General features: G+C 67.0%; 1 protein-coding gene across 13 annotated transcripts in view; it reads right to left on the reverse strand.

Annotated features, from left to right (window-relative positions):
* ARVCF (ARVCF delta catenin family member) overlaps nt 1-18,187 on the reverse strand; it is a 39,872-nt gene that overhangs the window by 1,004 nt on the left and 20,681 nt on the right. For 2 of the 13 annotated variants that reach the window (XM_051837297.2, XM_051837298.2), the window contains 17 exons: nt 15,463-15,677; nt 8,749-8,907; nt 8,133-8,659; nt 6,577-7,073; nt 5,836-6,019; nt 5,405-5,522; nt 4,966-5,137; nt 4,620-4,637; nt 3,715-3,786; nt 2,408-2,535; nt 2,160-2,310; nt 1,793-1,991; nt 1,587-1,698; nt 1,387-1,477; nt 1,006-1,059; nt 606-691; nt 54-173 (listed from right to left, as the gene is read on the reverse strand). In XM_051837297.2, the coding sequence (XP_051693257.2) occupies nt 66-173; nt 606-691; nt 1,006-1,059; nt 1,387-1,477; nt 1,587-1,698; nt 1,793-1,991; nt 2,160-2,310; nt 2,408-2,535; nt 3,715-3,786; nt 4,620-4,637; nt 4,966-5,137; nt 5,405-5,522; nt 5,836-6,019; nt 6,577-7,073; nt 8,133-8,659; nt 8,749-8,907; nt 15,463-15,660 (2,874 nt within the window). In that variant the 5' untranslated portion in view covers nt 15,661-15,677 and the 3' untranslated portion in view covers nt 54-65. Of the gene's footprint in view, nt 1-53; nt 174-605; nt 692-1,005; nt 1,060-1,386; nt 1,478-1,586; nt 1,699-1,792; nt 1,992-2,159; nt 2,311-2,407; nt 2,536-3,714; nt 3,787-4,619; nt 4,638-4,965; nt 5,138-5,404; nt 5,523-5,835; nt 6,020-6,576; nt 7,074-8,132; nt 8,660-8,748; nt 8,908-12,960; nt 13,118-15,462; nt 15,678-15,993; nt 16,103-18,187 lie in introns of those variants that run through there. The other 11 variants (XM_051837296.2, XM_051837290.2, XM_051837288.2 and 8 more) reach the window with 11 other exon arrangements.

Genomic DNA, 18,187 nt, shown 5'->3' on the forward strand with positions numbered 1-18,187 from the left:
CCAGAAGCCCGGCCCGGAGGGGAGGGCACAGCCGGGAATGTGGAGAGACGTACCAGGCATGCAAGCTAGACCCAGGAATCAACTGGCTGAGGCTTAGCGTCCCCCACGGCGTCCACCAGCCTGACCGCGGGCCTGGGGGGCCCGGGGGGCGGGGCCTTCCTGCCGGGGTCGGGCTGCGCAGCGCACGGTGGGTAAGGGGGCAGGTGGGCGGCAGAAGCAGAACAGAGCCGGTTAGTGGGGGCTGCGGGGTGGGCTGGCCAAGGCAGCACGGGGCGGGGGAGGGAGTGATGCCAAGGGCAGGAGATGAGCTGGCTGGCGGGCCTGCGGGAACTGGCAGGGGGCGGGTGGTGGGCCCTCGCCCCGCACTTGTGCACATGCAGGCAAGGGTACAGACGGGCAGGCGGCCTCTGGCCCTGCCGCCCCCCACTCCCAGCAGCGATGGGCTCCCAATGGTGTCTGCACGCTGATTCCGACCTGAGGGGGCTGCCTGCCCGCCCAAGCTGTGGCCCGGGGTGGGGGTGGGGAGGGGGCGGGGCCCAGACTTAGTGCTGCCCAGGTGCTCTGTGGGCAACCCCTACGGGACGGGGCGGCCCACAGCCACTCACTTTCAACGGTTCCTTCTCAGAGGCCTCCCCTGCGGAGTCACTGCCCCGCGCCCTGCGCTCCCGGCGGTCCACAGTGGAGTAGCCGTCTGGGGTGGGGACAGGAGGAGCAGCTTCAGGAGGGACACTCTAGCACAGCTCCCTCTCAGCTCAGAAGGCCGGCATCTGCCCACCCTGAAGGGGGGGTCACCCTGTGCTGGTGTCTGCGCTCCCAGCAGCCCCTAAACCCAGCAGGTGCAGCCCCTAAACCCAGCAGGTGCAGCCCCTTGGCTACAGGTCTGGGCCCTGGCTGGGAACTGAGCCTTCCCTGGCCCTCTGTCCCAAAGCTCTCTCATCCAGCCAGCACCTCCTGGGAGGCCTTCCAGCACCCCCCCCCCCCCAGCCACACTGCACCTGCACTCACCTGGGCCGAGAGTGTCCATGGGGATCACGTCCCGGCTGCCCTGCTTCTCGCTGTCTGCAAGGCATAAGCAGGCAGCTGGCTGCAGGTGGGGCCGGGGCAGCCTAGCCCGCGGCAGGGCTGGCCTGGACAGCCTGGGCACCCTCTGCTACCAACCATCTCTGCGCCCCAGCCTGGCCTCTGGCCACCAGCACCCACCCCCACCCCAACCCGCGGCCACTGGCACCTGTGCAGGCACCACGTGACAAGAAGCACCCAGGAAGCAGAGAGCCGGCAAAGGGTCCGCCATCCCCCATCCTGTCCGGAGGAAGCCCGGGTCTCTCCTCCAGCCCCTCGCCACCTTGTCAGTGTCAGTGCAGGTCAGGGACGGGCTCCCACACGCACCCAGGCTCTTGTCCACCAGCGGCAGCGTGCTGTCATCGAAGCCACCGGGGCTCTGGGATCCCTTAGGCACCTTGCTGGCCGTGGCCGCCGACTGCAGAGGCACGGGGCACAGGCATGGGGTGAGCTGGCCGCACTGCCCGCTTTGGGTGGGGGGCCGAACCGGCAGAGTCAAGAGAGGGGCTGGCCAGGGCACTCCCCACCTGGAAGCGCGCCTTGGTCCAGCCGTCCCTCTGCAGGGCGCCGCGCAGCTCCTTGTAGCTCCACACGGTCTGCAGCACGTGTGACGCCGCCTTCGCTTCGCGCACGGACTGGCTGTGGCGCGCGGGCGGGGGGGGGGGGAGGGGCGGGGTCAGTGGCCACACCCCCCGCGCGCTCGGGCCCCGCCCCGCGGCCCCGCCCCACCCACCTGGAGGCGCAGAGGGCCACGAGCGCGGGCACGCCGCGGGCCTGCAGGAGCGAGCGCGCGTTGTCCAGGCTGTCCGACACGATCTCGTGGATGGTGTTGAGCACGGCCACCACCGTGTCCTCCTCCAGCCGGGCCCCCGGGCGCGTGGGTGCCTGCGCGTTGCGCACGTTCCGCACCAGCTCCACCATGGCGTAGCTCCCTGAGAGGGGCAGGGACAGGTGTTAGGCCGCTCCTCTGCCCCCCGCCCCTGCACATGAGGGGCACGGAGCCCCAGGACACCACAGCCGCACCGCTGTGGGACCCCCAGGCGACAGGACCGGGACCAGGGCTCCGAGTCCGACCCCGAGGAGGCCTGCGGGTTCCTCACCTATGAGGTCCTTGTTGCGCCGGTCCAGCGAGAGGTTGCGCAGCGCGATGGCCACAGCGCGCACCACCTTGTCGGTCTCAGACTGCAGCAGCTCTACCAGCACCGGCAGCCCACGCTCCTTGCGCACCGTGGCGCGGATGTACGTGGCCCACTGCGGCGGTCCGGGGGTGGGGGGCCGATTAGTGCGCTGGTGCGCTCTCCCCGCCTCCCCACGGCCCAGGGCCCCCGAGTCCCGCCTGCCCTCTCACCATCCAGTTGCCAGCGCTGAGGTTCTGCAGGGCCCCGGCGGCAGCCTCCAGGGTGTTGAAGTTCCGGCTCTCCGTGAGCAGGGAGAGGTAGAGACGCACCACCTCCGGCTGGTACAGCAGCTCAAAGCCTGGGCACAGCACGGGGCACCCACCGCCCACTGTCACCCAGTCTCCTCCCTCACCAGGGCCGCGGAGGGGCGTGGAACCGAGAATGTTTATTATCAGGGGAATCATCCCCAAGGAGGAAGCGCTCCCACTGCACAGAGGGGCAAACTGAGGCTCAGGGGACAATGGGTTCTGGTGAGGTCATGTCTTCCTCAACCCAGGAGGCAGGGCTCGGTAACTATGGCCGCGCCCCTAGCAACAGGACCCGCCTTCCCTGACAACAGAAGGAAGGCTTTCCTTCCTGTGGAACTGAAAACTGCAACCAGGGACTCAGCCCTAGCAACAGGGCCCGCCTCTGCCGGGAATGTGACTGAAGCTGAGCAGTCCGGCCACGCCCCTAGCAACAGGGCCCGCCTCTGCCAGTGTGTAATTGGCGCGGAGCAACCGAGCCCCACCTCCGCCGGTATGTAATTGAAGCTGAGCACAGGGTCACGCTCCCAGCAACAGGGCCCACCCATTCCCCGTGGCAATGTTGCGGTGCAACCAGGGCTGCCCCAGGTTCCCCCACAAGTGAGGCCCCAGGCTGGCACCAAGGTGGTGCCCCACACAGTGCTCCAGAGCTGAGGGGCCAGGGCGGCCTTCCAAGCCTTCCTGTCCACACATGGATATTTGCCTGGCTCGGAAAGCAACCTCCTCCCTCTGACTGTAATGCATCCCCACAGACCACCCCCCTCCCCGCCCCCCCACGGCTGGAAGGCTTGGCCACTTCCACCCACTGGGGGGGTGGCCTCTGGGCTCTTCCACTTCACAAGGTGGCCTGGGTCCACTCGTTCAGGCAGATGGGTTCCCATTGGACTGCACAGAGCAGGAGGAACCCAACGGATACGGGGGACGCAGGGATGCACCGCCCCGCCCCTGGTCGGTCTCTGTACCTGATCTGACCACGCCCTCCTGGCTCCCAGTGCCCAGGAAACACCCCCTCCAGCCCCGCCTCTCATGGCCTCTTTGTCTTATCTCCCCCACGCATCCTGAATCCAGTGACCTACGGCATTGACCCTGACTCCGAACAGCAGCCCAGGGACCAGATCACCCCCCAGGGAACCATACACTTGCAGTCCCCATTTCCCACCTGATTCCCAAGGCCCCCCAGGCCCCCCAGGCCCCCTGAGCTGGGACCCCTCCAGCGACACTGGCCAGCTCACCTTTGGCGGCCTCGGTTCTCTTGGGCAGGTCCAGCGTGTCGAAGTTCTGGTCCATCTCACCATCCTTCTTCCCTAGAACACAAGGGTGGGAGGTGAGGTGGACCCCCCATGGGGGAACAGAAACATGCCACGAGGGCCCCCTGCCCAGAGCCCAAAGAGCACCCCACACCCAGGCCCTGGCACCACTTGAAGTCGTTCTGAGGCCCACAGGCAGGTGGTCTGGGGACACCCCGGCCCCACCCCAGCATCAAGGGCTGGGAGCTGCTGGGTGTGTGAAGGAACCAGCAGCCCAGGCTGGATGGCCGTAGGTACAGACAGAGAAACGGAAGCTTGCCAGGCTCAGGACTTGGTGGGCCGAGGGTCCTGTCCCAGGAAAACCACCCCAGCTTGGGGGCGGAACCCCTCACAGCAGCAGCCGCGTGCACACCTCTCTGCCTCCAGCCACCCTCCCCATCTCCGAAGGGGGAGCTTCCGCCTCTCAAGGCAGTGAGCTTAGGTAAGCCGCCTCAGCTTGTGGGAGCTGGACACACACACACACACACACACACACACACAGCCCGATCCATGACAAGGACCAGGGGCCCTGCCTGCCCCACCCGGCTCTGCCCCAGCCCTGCCTAAGGGAGCTGAGTCTGAGGTTGCCGGAGCGGCCCCCTCGGCCTCCCAGCCCCCTGGGTGGAGGGGGTCCGCATTCCTGCCTTTGTGTGTCCTGGGCAGTTGTCATGGAGATGGCTGCCAGGGTGATGGGCCTGGAGCGGGAGGGGCGGGGCAGGGCCCTGGGGATTGGCGCGGCTTCCCGGGAGCCCACTGCACCCGCTGCCCTGCGGTTGTCAAGGAAACGACAGTGGGCGCCACGGGGCGTCTTGCCCACGGCGGGACTGCCGGACAAACAGGCGTTCACTCACCTTGATGGAACCAGTCCTCTGGGCGCCGGCAGGAAGCACAGGAAAGAGGAGACGAGCCTGAGCGGGGCACCCTCCCAGCGGCCCCCTGTGTTCCCACTGCAGAACCTCACCCTAATGGATGGCTGGGCGTGGGGGAGGAGGGAGGGCTGAGTGCCCCCAGGGACTGGCAGGGGCAAGCCTGGGGTCAGTCTCCTCCGGGGGTGGAGCCCGGGCAGAGCGGGACCCTCCGGGCTCCCGCCCATCTATCCCGCCGTCCTCCAGCCTCCTAGCTGCCTGCCCTGGGCACGGAGGGCCTTCAGCCGGGAGCGCCGGTGCCAAGAGCAGGACCCCCGACTTGCCCACCCACCTTTGGCCTTCTTGCCGCCGAAGCAGCTGGCATCGTCCCGCCTCCGCCGCTGGAAGCCGGCAGCACCGCCCGGGGGCCCAGGCTCGGCCTCCTGGTATCTGTCGGCCCCAGGCACCTCCTTGTGCACGTGGTATGACAGATTCCGCATGATGCACACACAGTTCTCCACCGACTGTGGGGGGGGGGGGCAGAGGTGAGTGGGAGGGCGGGGCCTCGGGGCTGTTCAGGGTCCTGGGCACCTGCGCACAGAGTCAGCTGGGCGAGAAAGCACGGGGGGGGGGGGCCCATGACCACTTCCGTGGGGCCGTGTTTGGGGTGCCCCAGTCAGGCACGCCCTGGACAGCCCCAGGACGCCGGGCCTCCCAGCTCCTGAACGGTCTGGTTCTCTGACGATTGGGGGCGGGAGGCTATCGGCCTGTGCCCGTCCTGCCCTACCCACCTTGTTGTCTGTGTCCTTCCTGCCCACTGCCGACTGCAGAGCGTGCAGGAGTGCGTCCACCAGCCCTTCACACTCCCGGAGCCTCCGCCGGGCCTCGGCGCCGTCCGAGCTCACATTCCTGGAGGGCCGAGAACAGGCCCGGTGAGCCCCGGCCTCCTCCAGGGAGAACCCTGCCAGCCCCAGCCCTGGACTCAGGCCGGGGGGCTCATCCATCTTCCTCTGCAGGTTGGACTTCGTGGTGTGACTCTGCAGCCCCTGGCTACTGGGTGGCTGACTGTCATCCACGCTCTGGGGACCACCAGGATGTGGCTGCCTGCAGGCTGCGGGGGTGCAGGCTCTGGTGCCTAGATCCCACCTCCCTGACCGGGAGCCCAGCTGTGCTGCAGGGGGAGGTGAGGGAGAGGGGCAGCCCCAGCCGGCCCTGCCCCCACCTCAAGCAGCCCGAGGTATTCTTGAAGACGGTCGTCCACTCGGCGTCCCGGGGTTTGGAGTCCTCGTTGGGCTCCCGCTCCCAGCCCGAGTGGGGCACGATGACCTCGTGTGTGAGTGTCTGCAGGCCGTGGTCAATGATGACCATTTTCAGGGGCTCGTAGGACGACAGGTTCCAGAGGGTGCCTGTGGGTGCCACCGACACCCACCGTGTTGACCGCAGGCCCTGCCCACCCGCTGCCTTTCCTGGGACCCCCGCTCAGGACCTGCCTGCCCTCCTCATGTCCATGCATGGGAAGGCAAGGAGTGACAAGAACCGTGAGAGGTTGGGCGGGGGCGAGGCAGGGAGGGCTGTCCCCAGCAGGGGCTTCCAGTGGGGGTGAGGGACTTCCAGTGCAGCCGAGGGGCCAGCAGGTGACTCCTCCCATCCCTTCCCTGCCCCCTGGGCAGGGGAACTAAGGGTCTTGAGACCCTGGAGCCACACAGAGGTGGTCACATGACCCCCCAGCTGTCCCCAGCCCCTGCCTGAGGGGCCCAGCGCTAGCCCGACTGTGGGTAGGGAGACTGGGGATCTGTCCTCGCATCTACACCTGATGCCTGCTCCAGCACAAAGCTGTCCCAGCAGCCGGGGCTCTGGCCACTGGGCAGCTCTCCCCAGCCGCAGACCCCAAGCAGCCCCACGCCTCCCCAGCCCGAGCCTCTGGCTCTCCTCTCTCCCGCAGGTGCAGCCGGGCGCCACTCACCGGTGACAAGCTCCCGGACCTCGCTGTCCCGGGCGGCCCGCAGCAGCCGCACCAGGGCAGGCACCCCGCCGCAGTCCCGGATGGCGGCCTTGTTGTCCGTGTCGCGGCCATAGGAGAGGTTGCGCAGGGCCCCGCAGGCCCGGCGCCGCACCTCGGCGCGGGGGTGGTCCAGCAGCGCCACGAGCAGCGGCAGCCCCCGCAGCTGCCGCACGCGCCGCTTGACGCCCTCGTTCTCGAAGCACAGGTGCTGCAGGTAGGCGGCCGCGTTGGCTTTCACGGGGTCCACGGGGTGCCGCAGCATGGCCAGCACCTCGGGCAGCTCTGGGTCCCGCCAGCGCGGCTCCTTGCGGGCGCTGTCCACCGAGGGCGAGCGCCGCACCGCCCGGTCCAGGCTGCCCAGGCTGCCCCGCTCAGGCTGGGCCAGGGGCGCCGTCGCCGGGAATGGGGGCCGCTCCTCCAGCAGCTCACCTCCGTCATCGGCCAGGTCCTCGCAGGCCCTGCGCCGGCGAGGGGGCGTGTGAGCATCGTGAGGGGCGGGGCCTCGGCAAAACCCCTCCCCCACACCCCAGCTCCCAGTAGTAGGGAGTTGGTGCTGAGAAACACGCCCGCAGCCCAGCAAAAACCCATCCAGAGGGGAGTCAGCGCTGTGGCCTAGCAGGTAAAGCTGCCTGCAGTGCCGGCATCCCACATGGGTGCCAGTTCCAGGCCCGGCTGCTCTACTTCGGATCCAGCTCTCTGCTATGGCCTGGGAAGGCAGCAGAGAATGGCCCAGTGGGAGACCTGGGGGAAGCTCCTGGCCCCTGGCTTCCTGTGGGCCCAGCTCCAGCCATTGTGGCCACTTCGGGGGTAGGCCAGCAGATGGAAGACCAATCTCTCTCCCTCTCTGCCCTCCTCTCTATGTAATTCTGCCTTTCAAAGAAATCAATCAATCCCAGAACAGGACACTCATGCACTCCCACAGCGTCTCCCGACCCCTTCTCTCTGTCACATTCCCCCAGCTCTGCAGGAGGCCCACCTCTGGCTGGTGTCAGGGTGTGGGGGGAGTGAGTGACCCTCCCCATACGAGGCCATCTCAGTAGGATCATCTGTGGGGGGCACTGAGGCCACCGGCTGGCCCCTTGGGGAGGGAACTGTCCCTGGCTCTCAGTGGCAGGGTGGGTTGTGGCCTGAGGCTGGGAGGGGTCAGGCGACTCGCTCCGGGTCACACAGCAGCACCTGCCCCTAGGCTGTGGTGTTCCCATTCTGCAGGTGCACACACTGAGACCAGATAGGGCAAGAAAGCCTGGGGTGGGCTCTGGGTTCCAGTTAGTGCTGTGCATGGGGGAAGGAAACAGGCCCAGGGAGAGGAGCTGGCTGGGCCTCCAGTGCTCGGGTCCTTGCCGCCATCTGCCTGGAGAGGAGCCAGCAGGTGCTGGGCAGCCTAACTGCCACTGTCCCCTTCAGCCCACATCCAAGTGTGCACGATGGACTCAGCCCTAGCGGCTTGGCTGCCCGTGCAGGGAGCATGGATGGGTGACTTCCTGGAGGCAGTGGCCATGGGGGGACAGGGTGCTCACCTGGTACGCAGGCCCCGCCCACACTCGGGCCTCCTCCGTGTGGCTGTGCCGTAGTCGGGCTCCAGCTCGGGGCCGCCCTCGTCATCGTTGGCCAGGCTGCGGGTGTCATCCTCTAAGCCGTAGGGCTCTGCCTGGAAGCGCTCGGGCAGGGAGCGGCCCCCGTGGGGCCCGGGCTCGGGGCCGGATGGGAATGCCTCGCGGCGGCCAGGCAGGGTAAAGCAGCCATCGCCAGGGCCGGGACCGAGGGGGCCGGCACGTGGGGGCCGCACCCCCAGCCCTCGCGACAGGCTGCCGTAGTTGGGGCCATCCCGGGGCTCGGGACCATCAGGGAAGCCGCCCCCGCTGCTGAGGTAGGCCCGGGACAGCGTGGCCGCCGGGCCACCGCCCCGCAGAAGGAAGTGCCGGTCCAGGGGGCTGTCGGCAAAAGGGCCAAGCGGGGGGCCGCCATCTAGCAGGGGCAGCCCATCCGGGCCCACGGGCACTTGTCGTACTGTCCGCGTGGTCACGGTCTTGACCGTCTTGGTGACCTGGTGGACGGGCGGGTGACCGGGTGAGGCTGGAGTGGCCTAAGTTTCTCCCCCTGCCCCACTCCGGTCGCCCGCCCTCCCAGCTCCACCTTGGTCTCCGTGCGCCGGGTTGTACCGTCTTCAGCAGTCACAATGGACACGTGGGAGGTGGGCGTGCCCGGGTCTTCCTCCACCGTCACCGTCTCCTCCAGCACCTCAGGCGCCTCTGGCATCGTGGCCAGCGAGGCCTGGCTGCCTGGGCTCTGCTCCTAGGACGGGGTGGGGGTTGGGTGTGGGCAGTGTTATGGGGCAGGACCACCTCCCAAGTCACGCAACCTGGAGTGCAGGTACACCCTGCCCCCAGCAGGCTCATGCTGGCCAGGATATTAGGGGGTTCCCAGCCCCCAGAGCCCACCGACCCCAGAGGCTTTCTCTGTAGCATGCTCCTGGCCTCTGACCACTGAAGGGGCTGGCCCTGCCCTCCCGCAACCAGCCCGTGGCAGGGCCAGCTCCCCACCAGGTGCCTAGAGTGAGCCAGCAGGAGTGCCCAGGTCTTGGGCAGCTCTGAGCCACAAGGCCTGGCTGGCATAGGCTCCTTTGGGTCCTCAGAGGTGGCAGGTGGGACCTGTGGGACCCTTTCCCAACACTACCTGCACCCTTGGGGTGGGGACCCCTCCTGATATGGGGGGCACCTCCTGTCCTACACCCCCCAGGACCTTGAGTGCAGCAGCTAGGAGGCAGCTTTGGCTCCACCCACTGACTCCCATGGCCGCGCCCAGGCTCCTGTCACCGAAGGCCAGCCAGACGCCTTCACAGGACAGAAATACCCAACTCCCAGAATGCCCTGTGTGTCCAGAGCACCAAAATATCCTGGTTGCTTCCGGCAGCCAGGACACTCCTGGGGCACGGAGTGGGTATGGTCTGGTGCTGCATCAGGGGTCAGAGGCCAAGTATTACATCAGAGACTAGAGAGGATATATGCGACCTGTGGCCACTCGCCGTCACCATACTGTACAACGGTAGAGTTCCAGGCCAGGCAGCTCTGGGCCGAGGTCCACAGGCCACCATCTGGATCTGCCGTGGTATAAACAGGCTCCAAGAGGACAGGCTGGCCGCTGCCGTGCTGAGTGGCACAGGGGCCTGGGAGCCAGAGTCCGCCCCTGAGCCCCCCACCACACACAGATCCCCCAGCTCCAGGGCCAGCATCTCAGGATTGGCTGGAACCCAAGCTATGGTGGGCAGGTCAGGGGGAGCACATTCCCCAGGGACAGCCAGGGCTGTGTCAGGGGGAGGGCAGGCCCTGCTCCACGGCCTGGGACCCCTGGCCCTGCCTGGCTCCTGAGGGCTGGAAACACCGAGCTCATGCCCCATCTGCCTGGCTCCACGGCAACACTCTGCTACCATGGCCAGGGGGGTCTGCCACGCCCCACGCCCGGCGCTGCCCTAGGGACCAGGGACAAGAAGCCTCCTGGGTCAGGGTCCTATCCTAGAGGAATGCCACACACACACACACACACACACCCCGACACCATGCGCATCGTGGGGAGGGGCCTGCACCAACAGGTGCATCCTCCAGGCTCTGGCAACCCTGCCAAGCTGAGGCCCCAGGATGCAGCTTCCCTCCTGCAGGAGCAGGGCCCCAGAAAACAGCTGGTGCTTCCCCTTAGGGATGGGGATGGGGTGAACTGAGGCCTGCACCTCTCCAGGGGGCGGGACTGCGGGCACCTACCTGGCAGGCAAGCCCTGGGGGTCTTACCTTGCCCCCAGGTGGCCAGGCCCTTGGTGGCCTTGCCCCCTTGCTGGCTGGGGGACCAAGGCGAGAAAGGGGTGAGGGGCTGGGGGAGATCCTGTTCCCTGGGGAAGAAAGAGCCTGAGGCCCAGGGTGAGGGGCTGCAGTGTTTGCTGGGGGCTGGGGGAGGAGCAAGGCTGAGGGGCGTTGCCTAGGACACCACAGCCAGTGGGGTAGGGCCCTGAGTTGATTTGCATGCATTTGCATCCATTAAATACACAGGGAAGGCACCCTACCCACTACTAGGCCAGTGATGGGGGGTGAGGAGGGGAAAGGACACCATGGGACCTCAATAGCCTTGCTGGAGCGGGGTGGGGCGGGAGAGCCACTTCCAGAGGGGGCCAGCATGCCCTCAGGTGGGGCCACCTGCAGCATCACCCACCAACACCAGGGCCCAGCAGCCCGGCGGCGGGATCCCCAGGCCCCGAGTCCCTGCTGGCAAGTGACCTCAGGGAGCTAAAAACGGGCTATGACTTCACCCAGCAGGCGTGTGAGTCAGCCAGCACTCATGGGAAAGCCGGGGCCCCCTTACACACGCCTGGCCTCTGTCTTACACACACACACACACGTGTGTGTGTACCTGATCCCTCGGACGTGACCCGTGTGTGCTATCACCCAGCCTGGCATGCAGGCCCAGGCACCCCTACCAGTGGGTTCCCCTAATAGCACCTCAGGGGGACTCACGCGACCTCTGGCCTCTCGCCAGCGGAGCCCGAGCCTAATCCGTGCAATGCCTCCAGACCTGCTCTTGACATGTAGGGACTGCCCACCTCCCCAGGCATCAACCACAGGAGCCTCAGAACTGGAGGCAGATGGAGAAACTTGGGAGAGGCCCAAGGCTGTCGGGTGGAGCCACGGGTTGATGATCAGCACACAGCCGGTGCTCCCGGGCTGACTGGGTGCCTGGATCCCTGCCTGGCCCCTAATCCCTTCGGGGACGCCACGACTTGGGGCTGTTCCCCTCTGCACATGGGCACCGTCCTGGACACACTGACCGCACCCACTCAGCCTTGTGTCCGTCTGACAAACCACCTTGCCTCATCCTCACCCCTCCTGTAGGGACCACGCCCAGCCTCCCACTGCCACCACCTGCAGGGCCGAAATCTACCAGGGCGTCTCCCATCTGGGGTACACCAGTTCCACCGTTCCTGTGCCAGGCCAGACAGGGGCTCCTGCCAGGGGAGGGACGGGGAGCCTGAAGTTCTGAGCTCCCCGGGCCTGACGGAGGGGTCAGACCCTCGTTCCCTCCCTTCACTGCTCTCAGGATGAAGGGCTGGGGACCTATCACCACCCGTCACAGTCCCCCCAGGGAGCCCAGGAGGGCTGCCCTGGATACACGGGGGTCCAGAGGCGTGAGGGAATGATAGCTCTGCACTCCCGAGCCCGGATCTCCCAGGAAGACTGCAGAACGGTCTGACTGGCACTTCCTACCTGGCGGCAAGCCCCTGGTTGCCACAAAACACCCTCTCCCTGGGTGCCCATGGGCTCTGCCCAGCCGTCAGGGACAGGTGCTCACCTCTCCACAGCAGCTGTGCACCACCCGCCAGGGCAAGTCAAAAGTAAGAGCTGCTGGCAGCCCAAGGGGTAGGGGCAGAGCAGGTCTGGCTGTCACCCACCCCAGCCATCAGCCACGGTGACCATAAGTTTCCCCAGTTGGCCCCTCCATCTCTGAAGCGCTCAGTGGCTGGACTCTGGGGGTGGGGTGGGCACAAAGCAGACCGGGACCTGGCTCCACAGGTAACCAGGAGTAGGGGGGATCCACCTCCCCCAAGGGCTCCTGGTGATCGCCCCTCCACTCAGCCTCCACTTTCTCGCCGCCAGCGACTAAACCAGCTCCCTCTAAGGCTGCTCACTCGCTTCACCCCGCACCTGAGCACTGGGAGACCGCCCCCCGCCGCCACACGTGGGCAGGGCCGGCCTCTCGGCCGCCTCCCCTCACGTGCGTGGCGCTGCACGCTAGCTTCCATTACAGCTCCGGAAGCTCCTTCGCAGGTTCCCCCCGGGGAGTCAGAGCCCGCGCAGGGGCTGTGAGGGGGAGCCGAGGCGAGAGACCCCCCCCCCGCAACCCCCAGCCCAGGGAGAGAAGGCCCGGCCAGGCTGCCCTCTCCAGAGACCCTGCACGGGAAGGCCCTGGCCCCCCAACCCCGCTCCGACCCCCCCGGGCACCTGTCCCGGGCGCAGGCTGGCCTGGGTGCACCCCGCCGGGTTCCAGCCCCTTCCCTGCGCGGGGGTCGCCCGCCCCGGGCCCCCGCGGGGTGGCCCCGGAGACCCCGCGCCCGGCGCGCGCGCGCCTCGCCACACTCCCCAGGCGGCGCGCTCTCTCCGCCGCCCCACCCGGCCCCGGGCCCGATGCAGCCCGGCCGGCAGCGCAGACAATAGCCGCTTCGGGCCGGCGGCGGCGCCGTGCAACAAAAGCGGGTCCTCGGCGCGGGGGGCGGCGGGGAGCAGGCCGGTGCCCCGCCCCCCGCCGCGGACCCCCCGGGCGCGCCCCCTCTCCCCCCCTTCCTCCACCCGGGACCAAGTTCCCTCCAACCTGTCTGAGTTCGGCCGGCATCGGGCCGGGGTATTGGCACCGCGGGGGCCGGCGGGGGGCGGCGGCTGGACCGGGCTCGGCTCCGGCGCTCCGGCCGCTAGGGCTCGGGCTCGGCGGACTCGCTCCCCGCGGGGGCGGATCCGGCGGCGGCCACGGCCCGCAGCCAATCGGGCGGGGCCGCGCCCAGGCGGGGCGGGGAGGGGCGTGGCGCGGCCCCGCCCCCATCGGCGTGGGGCGGGGCCTGGCCGGGGTCGCCCCCTGGTGCCCTGCAGCCCGGAGCGGGCAGCCGGTCGCCCGTGCCCGCGGCGGGGGTGGCCTTTTCCCGCCTAGCGGTCGCTTTTGCTGAGCGAGCCTCCCGGCCCCCGGTTTGCTCCTGGTGAAGCAGCACGCACGCCCCCTCTGCCCGCAGACTTGGGGAAACTGAGGTGTGCCCCAAGGACGAGGGACAAGGTCATTCCGCAGGCACAAGGCACTCCACCCCGGCTGCGCCTGTTTCCCCTCGCTGTGCGATGGCGGCCCTCCTGGGTGGGCCATGGGGACGGCGGTCAGCTCTGCAAGTTCTCTCGGATCTGGCCCTAGTCCCCACCCAGCGCCAGGAGGTTCCCCCCAACCTCACAGCGCATCAAACCCAGGGCGGGGCGCAAGGGCCGAGGAGAGCACAGACAGCTACTAGGTGGCCCTAGATGAGGCACATCTCTGAGCCAGCCCCAGACCCTGTCTCCTCCTGCTGGGGGCAGGAATGGGGGCTGATCAGAGAGACCAGTCAGGACTGCTGCCCCCTGCAGCCTGGCATCCACCGGCACCACACCCAGGGAGTCTGGCTCTGTTTGGGGGAACGCAGGTAGGGCTGGGGCCACCCATGGCCCTGGTGTCACCAACAAGGAAACAGTTTCTGGGATCAGCAGCTACAGCCTGTGGCATGGATCTTGCCTCCCACCTGCTTCCCCTCCTCAGGGACCCCCTTCTGCGGGCCTGGTTTCGTGCCCAGGAGCCCTGGGTGCCCATCTGAGCCTGCAGACGTCTTACGGCAGCCCCTCGTGGAGCCATCCAGGTCACTCTGAGCAGGAGGGAACCACGCCCAGAGGCTTGGAGCCGGTCCTGTCTTCTCCCCAGCTTCCCCACAAACTGTTCATCCCCCAGGGCCCCTGGTGGACCCCTGCCCACTGGGTGAGGTCAGTCCTGCACCAGCTGGAGGGCCTGGGCAGGCGGCCAGGATTCTGCCGAAGGCCCCGAGCTTCTCATGCCCCTGGCTCTGACCCTGTGGCTCTGCAGCAGAGCACCAGGCCCCCAGGGCTGAGGCTGATCTGGGAGGCAGGTTTGGCTTCCGGGCCTGGCCAGCCTGGTGTGGCCCTGGGAACACGCACGTCCTCCCATCCCAGGCTGAGAAGATTGAGGGCCGAGATGGGGGGGGGGGGCAAGGGACAGTGACCCCCCGGCAGAGCAGCTCCAGGCTGTGGGAACATCTGTCCCTTCCACCAGGGCACCGACCTCCCACACTGCCCGTCCCTGTGCTGGAGAGCAGAGCCTGTTCCCACTCCCGGAGGCCTGGACTGTGTGCCTGGCGCCCAGCAGGCGGCCTCAGGGTCACTATCCCCATGTGGCCTAGTGGGACTATTCCACTTCCCTCCTTGGGTGGAACAAGACGTACCCTCCCAAGAACTGAGGCTGGGGCTGCGCGCAGGGGTGGCTGCGAGGTGTTTGGAAAGAGGGCTCCCCTATGGCGCCGGGAATCTGAGATGCCCACTTGGCTCCGCCTACATCCCTGTGCTGGGCCCTGTGCTTTAAGTGGGTCTCCTCCATGGGCCATCAGGGAGCCGAGGTCCCCCGGTCATTGCCCAGGCACCCCCCACCCCCAAGCCCAACGAGGCCGCTGCTTGGAGTCTCACATGTGCACCCAGGACCGGGCCGGGAGGACACGGCAGGTGCTGGGTGATGTGGGAAGAGGCGGGGCAGCCAGGCTGTGGGAACTGGGCAGGTCCCCCAGGGAACCCCAGAGGCACTTCCCTTTTCTCACCTCTGAGCTGGCTGGCGGGGGTGGGGGGCTGCAGTGGGAACCAGAGGGCCCTCCCCCTCTCCTGGCTGCCACCCCCTGGCTCTGATCAGTCACAGGAGCCACACCCAGCTCCAGGCCTCCCCCTGCACAGCTTGTCGTCCCTCACCCCTGCGCTGGGGACGGGGGAGCTGCTGTCACCCCATTCGCAGGTTAGAACAACATTGTTGGCCCGGAGATCCTGGGGCAGGCAAAAGTCCTCTGTGTTGTGGCTGACCAAGGAGTTACCCAGCAAATACCCTGCCCAGCTGTCGAGGCCCAGGGGCTCCTCAGTGGAGGGTCCTATTCTGGGGGTCTGGCTTTGTCCCACTCGCTCTTCACACGGTGCTCCTCTCTCCCCTTCCCAGCACCTCAGGAGGGCTTGCAAGAACCCCTACTGTGTGCTAGCCCTCGGTCTACTGAGACCCCTGGAGTGTTTTTCTCCCCCTCCTCCCGAGTCACTGGGCTGTTACCTGCAGGACCAGCTGTTGCCAGGCCATCGGCAGGGCCTGCCCACTGTGGCCCACGCCGGGCTGCTGGGCACGCTCCAGCTGCAGAGCCACGTGGCGCCGCTCCTGCTCCAGCGCCCGCGTCAGCCGCTCGAAGCGGGCCTCCTGCTCCTTCACCGAGGCCAGGATGCTGGCGGCCGAGTGCACGCTGTAGTCCTCCATGGCTGGGGTTGCACTAGCTGCAGGCAGAAGCAGAGCATGCTCAGGGCGGGGTGGGTGGTGGCCTCATGGGGGCCCACCACGGGCCCCCTGCCTGCCCACCCAGGCGCCCGGAGCGCACGTCACGAGAATCGCTCCCTCTGGAAGGAAGCCGCATTGATTAAATTCTGAATTAAAAGCCATTAATCCGAGGCCAGAAGCAGTCCGCTCACTCCCTGCAGGGCTCCAGGCTCATCCCAGGCTCCCCTACTTCCTGCCAGGCCCACAGAACCAGAGGATTGGGGGAGGGGCGGCTCACTGGGAAGGGAGGGGGCTGGCGTAATGAGCACTCACTACCTCTCAGGCCTTCTTCTGCCAGGAGCCAGGAACTTCTTCCAGATCTTCCAAGTGGGTGCAGGGGCCCAAGGACTTGGGCCATCTTCCACTGCTTTCTCAGGCACATTAGCAGGGAGCTGGATCGGAAGTGGAGCGGCCGGGACTCGAACCGGCATCCATAAGGGATGTCAGCACTGCAGGCCAGGGTTTTAACCTGCTGTGCCACAGCGCCAGCCCTGCTCACCCTGATCTCAGGAGCCACCCCAGCCCTGTCTCGGGTCAGGCCTGCAAGTAGGCAGAGCTCAGATCCGGACTCACTGCCTGGAGACTGGTATGCACGGCTCGGTGCTCCATGTCCGCCCACTGAGGAAGACTCCGAGCCCCACTGTGTAGTGGGGACACTGTGGAGAACCAATGAGCTGCAGTGCCAGCTGCCAGGCCAGAGCCTCCCACCCCACCCCAGGAGGAAGGGTCAGGGCCAGCGCGTACCCCAGGGGTGAAGGGAGGGACACCATACTGCTGTGACAGCTGGGGAAACTGAGGCCCAGCACAGGCCCCTGCGGCTGCTCCGCCTTTCCCCTGCCCCTGTCACAAAAACAAAACTGTCCCCGTGACCTTGCAGGGACACTGCTATGAGAAGAGGAGCTGTCACAGCCAAAGAACCAAACTCCTGTTGGGAGAGGTGGCGGCCACCACCCAGGAAATGGAACTGGGTCGGAGAGTGGGAGAGACGTGGGAGAGACAGACTGCCAAGGCACACAGGGACAGACAGCAGGGGACATGCGGCCTGGGTGTACAAACTAGCTAATGCCAACTAATGCAATGAACCTGGCCATGGGCCCCAGGTGGGCATGGTGGGGCCTCTTAGGCAGGTGAGTTGGGGGTTTGGGGACTGGAAGAGGGCAGGAGCCAGGCCACCTGAGCCCTCAGCCAAGCCTGGTGGCAGCAATGGACATCTCACTGAGTCTCAAGACCAAGGGACAGAAAGGAATAGGATCAGGACACCGCCCCCCCCCCCGCCACCAGCAGTGGCAGGTGGTGCTGGCCTGGTGGATGGGGTGACTTTCTTCCCTCCTTGTATGCTGCCCGAGCCCAGCCTTCACCTGCATGGCCTGGGGGCAGCTTCCCTGCCCTGGGGTCCACGGAAGTGCCAACCTCCCCTGGAAGGAGACCCCTGCTGACTCTGGCTGGGGGCCCAGAATTCTGAGGCCAGCGGCCAGTGTGAGAAGATGGCCAAACCCTGGCTTTCCCATTGCCTGATTTGGTTCACCCAGAGGGAGATAACCACGTGCCTCCAACGCTGGCCAGCTTGGCAGGCGGTGGAGTCCCGGCAGCACCCATGGGACCACAGAGGCCCGAGTGCCAGGCCTGTGCTGTCTGCCTTCGGACAACACACACAGGAGCACGTGCTTGGACACAGGGGCCCTGGTCCAGCACCGGGAGGCGGCTTCTCCGCGATAACTCAAAATGCAATTTCTATATTAAAACAATAAATACGGGGGGTGTCATGGAAAACAAAATGTGTGCATGAATTTTTAAGACAGATGGCGGAGCATCAGAGATGCTGTCTGTGGTTAGGGGCTTGGCGTGGGGGGGGGGCAGGCAGGGACACGCGATGCTGCTGGCCTGGGGCGGCCCTGGCTCCCCCTGGAAGGTCCAGCAAAGTCCTCGTGACCCTACCCAGACCCCATAGTGGCCAGCTTCATGACGCTGTTAGTGCTCAGGCCCCCATCTTGCAATAAAATGATACTGGGCAGCCTGGCGGGGTGGGGGTGGGGAGCTGACCACACCCCAGGAACCATGGGACAAAAGCCAACGACCAGGCCAGGAAACATCAGATGCCCCTTGGGAGAGGGGTTGGGAGGAGTAGGGGGGTGGGGGGCGGGTCAGGGCAGAAATGACATTCTGGAAAAAAAAAAAAAGACCACAAAGCAAAGCAAACAGCCCTGTGCCAGCCACAGTGGCCCTGGCTATGCAGCCAGGGGCTGGACAGGGGCCTTGGCTAGTGCTGCCAGGGCAGGGGGTTGGTGCAAGTGGGGAAAATGAGCTGCCCAAGGGCACTCAGGTGGGGACAGAGATGGGGGAAGGGATGGACGGGCAGGCGGAGCAGTGGTGAGGGAATGGGAGGGAGGGGCTGGGTGAGGGGGAACGGATGGGTGGGATGGTGACTGGCAGGTAGCAGGATGGGTGGGAGGATGGAGGGAGGGGCCGGGCG

This window comes from Oryctolagus cuniculus, chromosome 21 (assembly GCF_964237555.1).
Source record: "Oryctolagus cuniculus chromosome 21, mOryCun1.1, whole genome shotgun sequence".
Lineage (NCBI taxonomy): Eukaryota > Metazoa > Chordata > Mammalia > Lagomorpha > Leporidae > Oryctolagus > Oryctolagus cuniculus.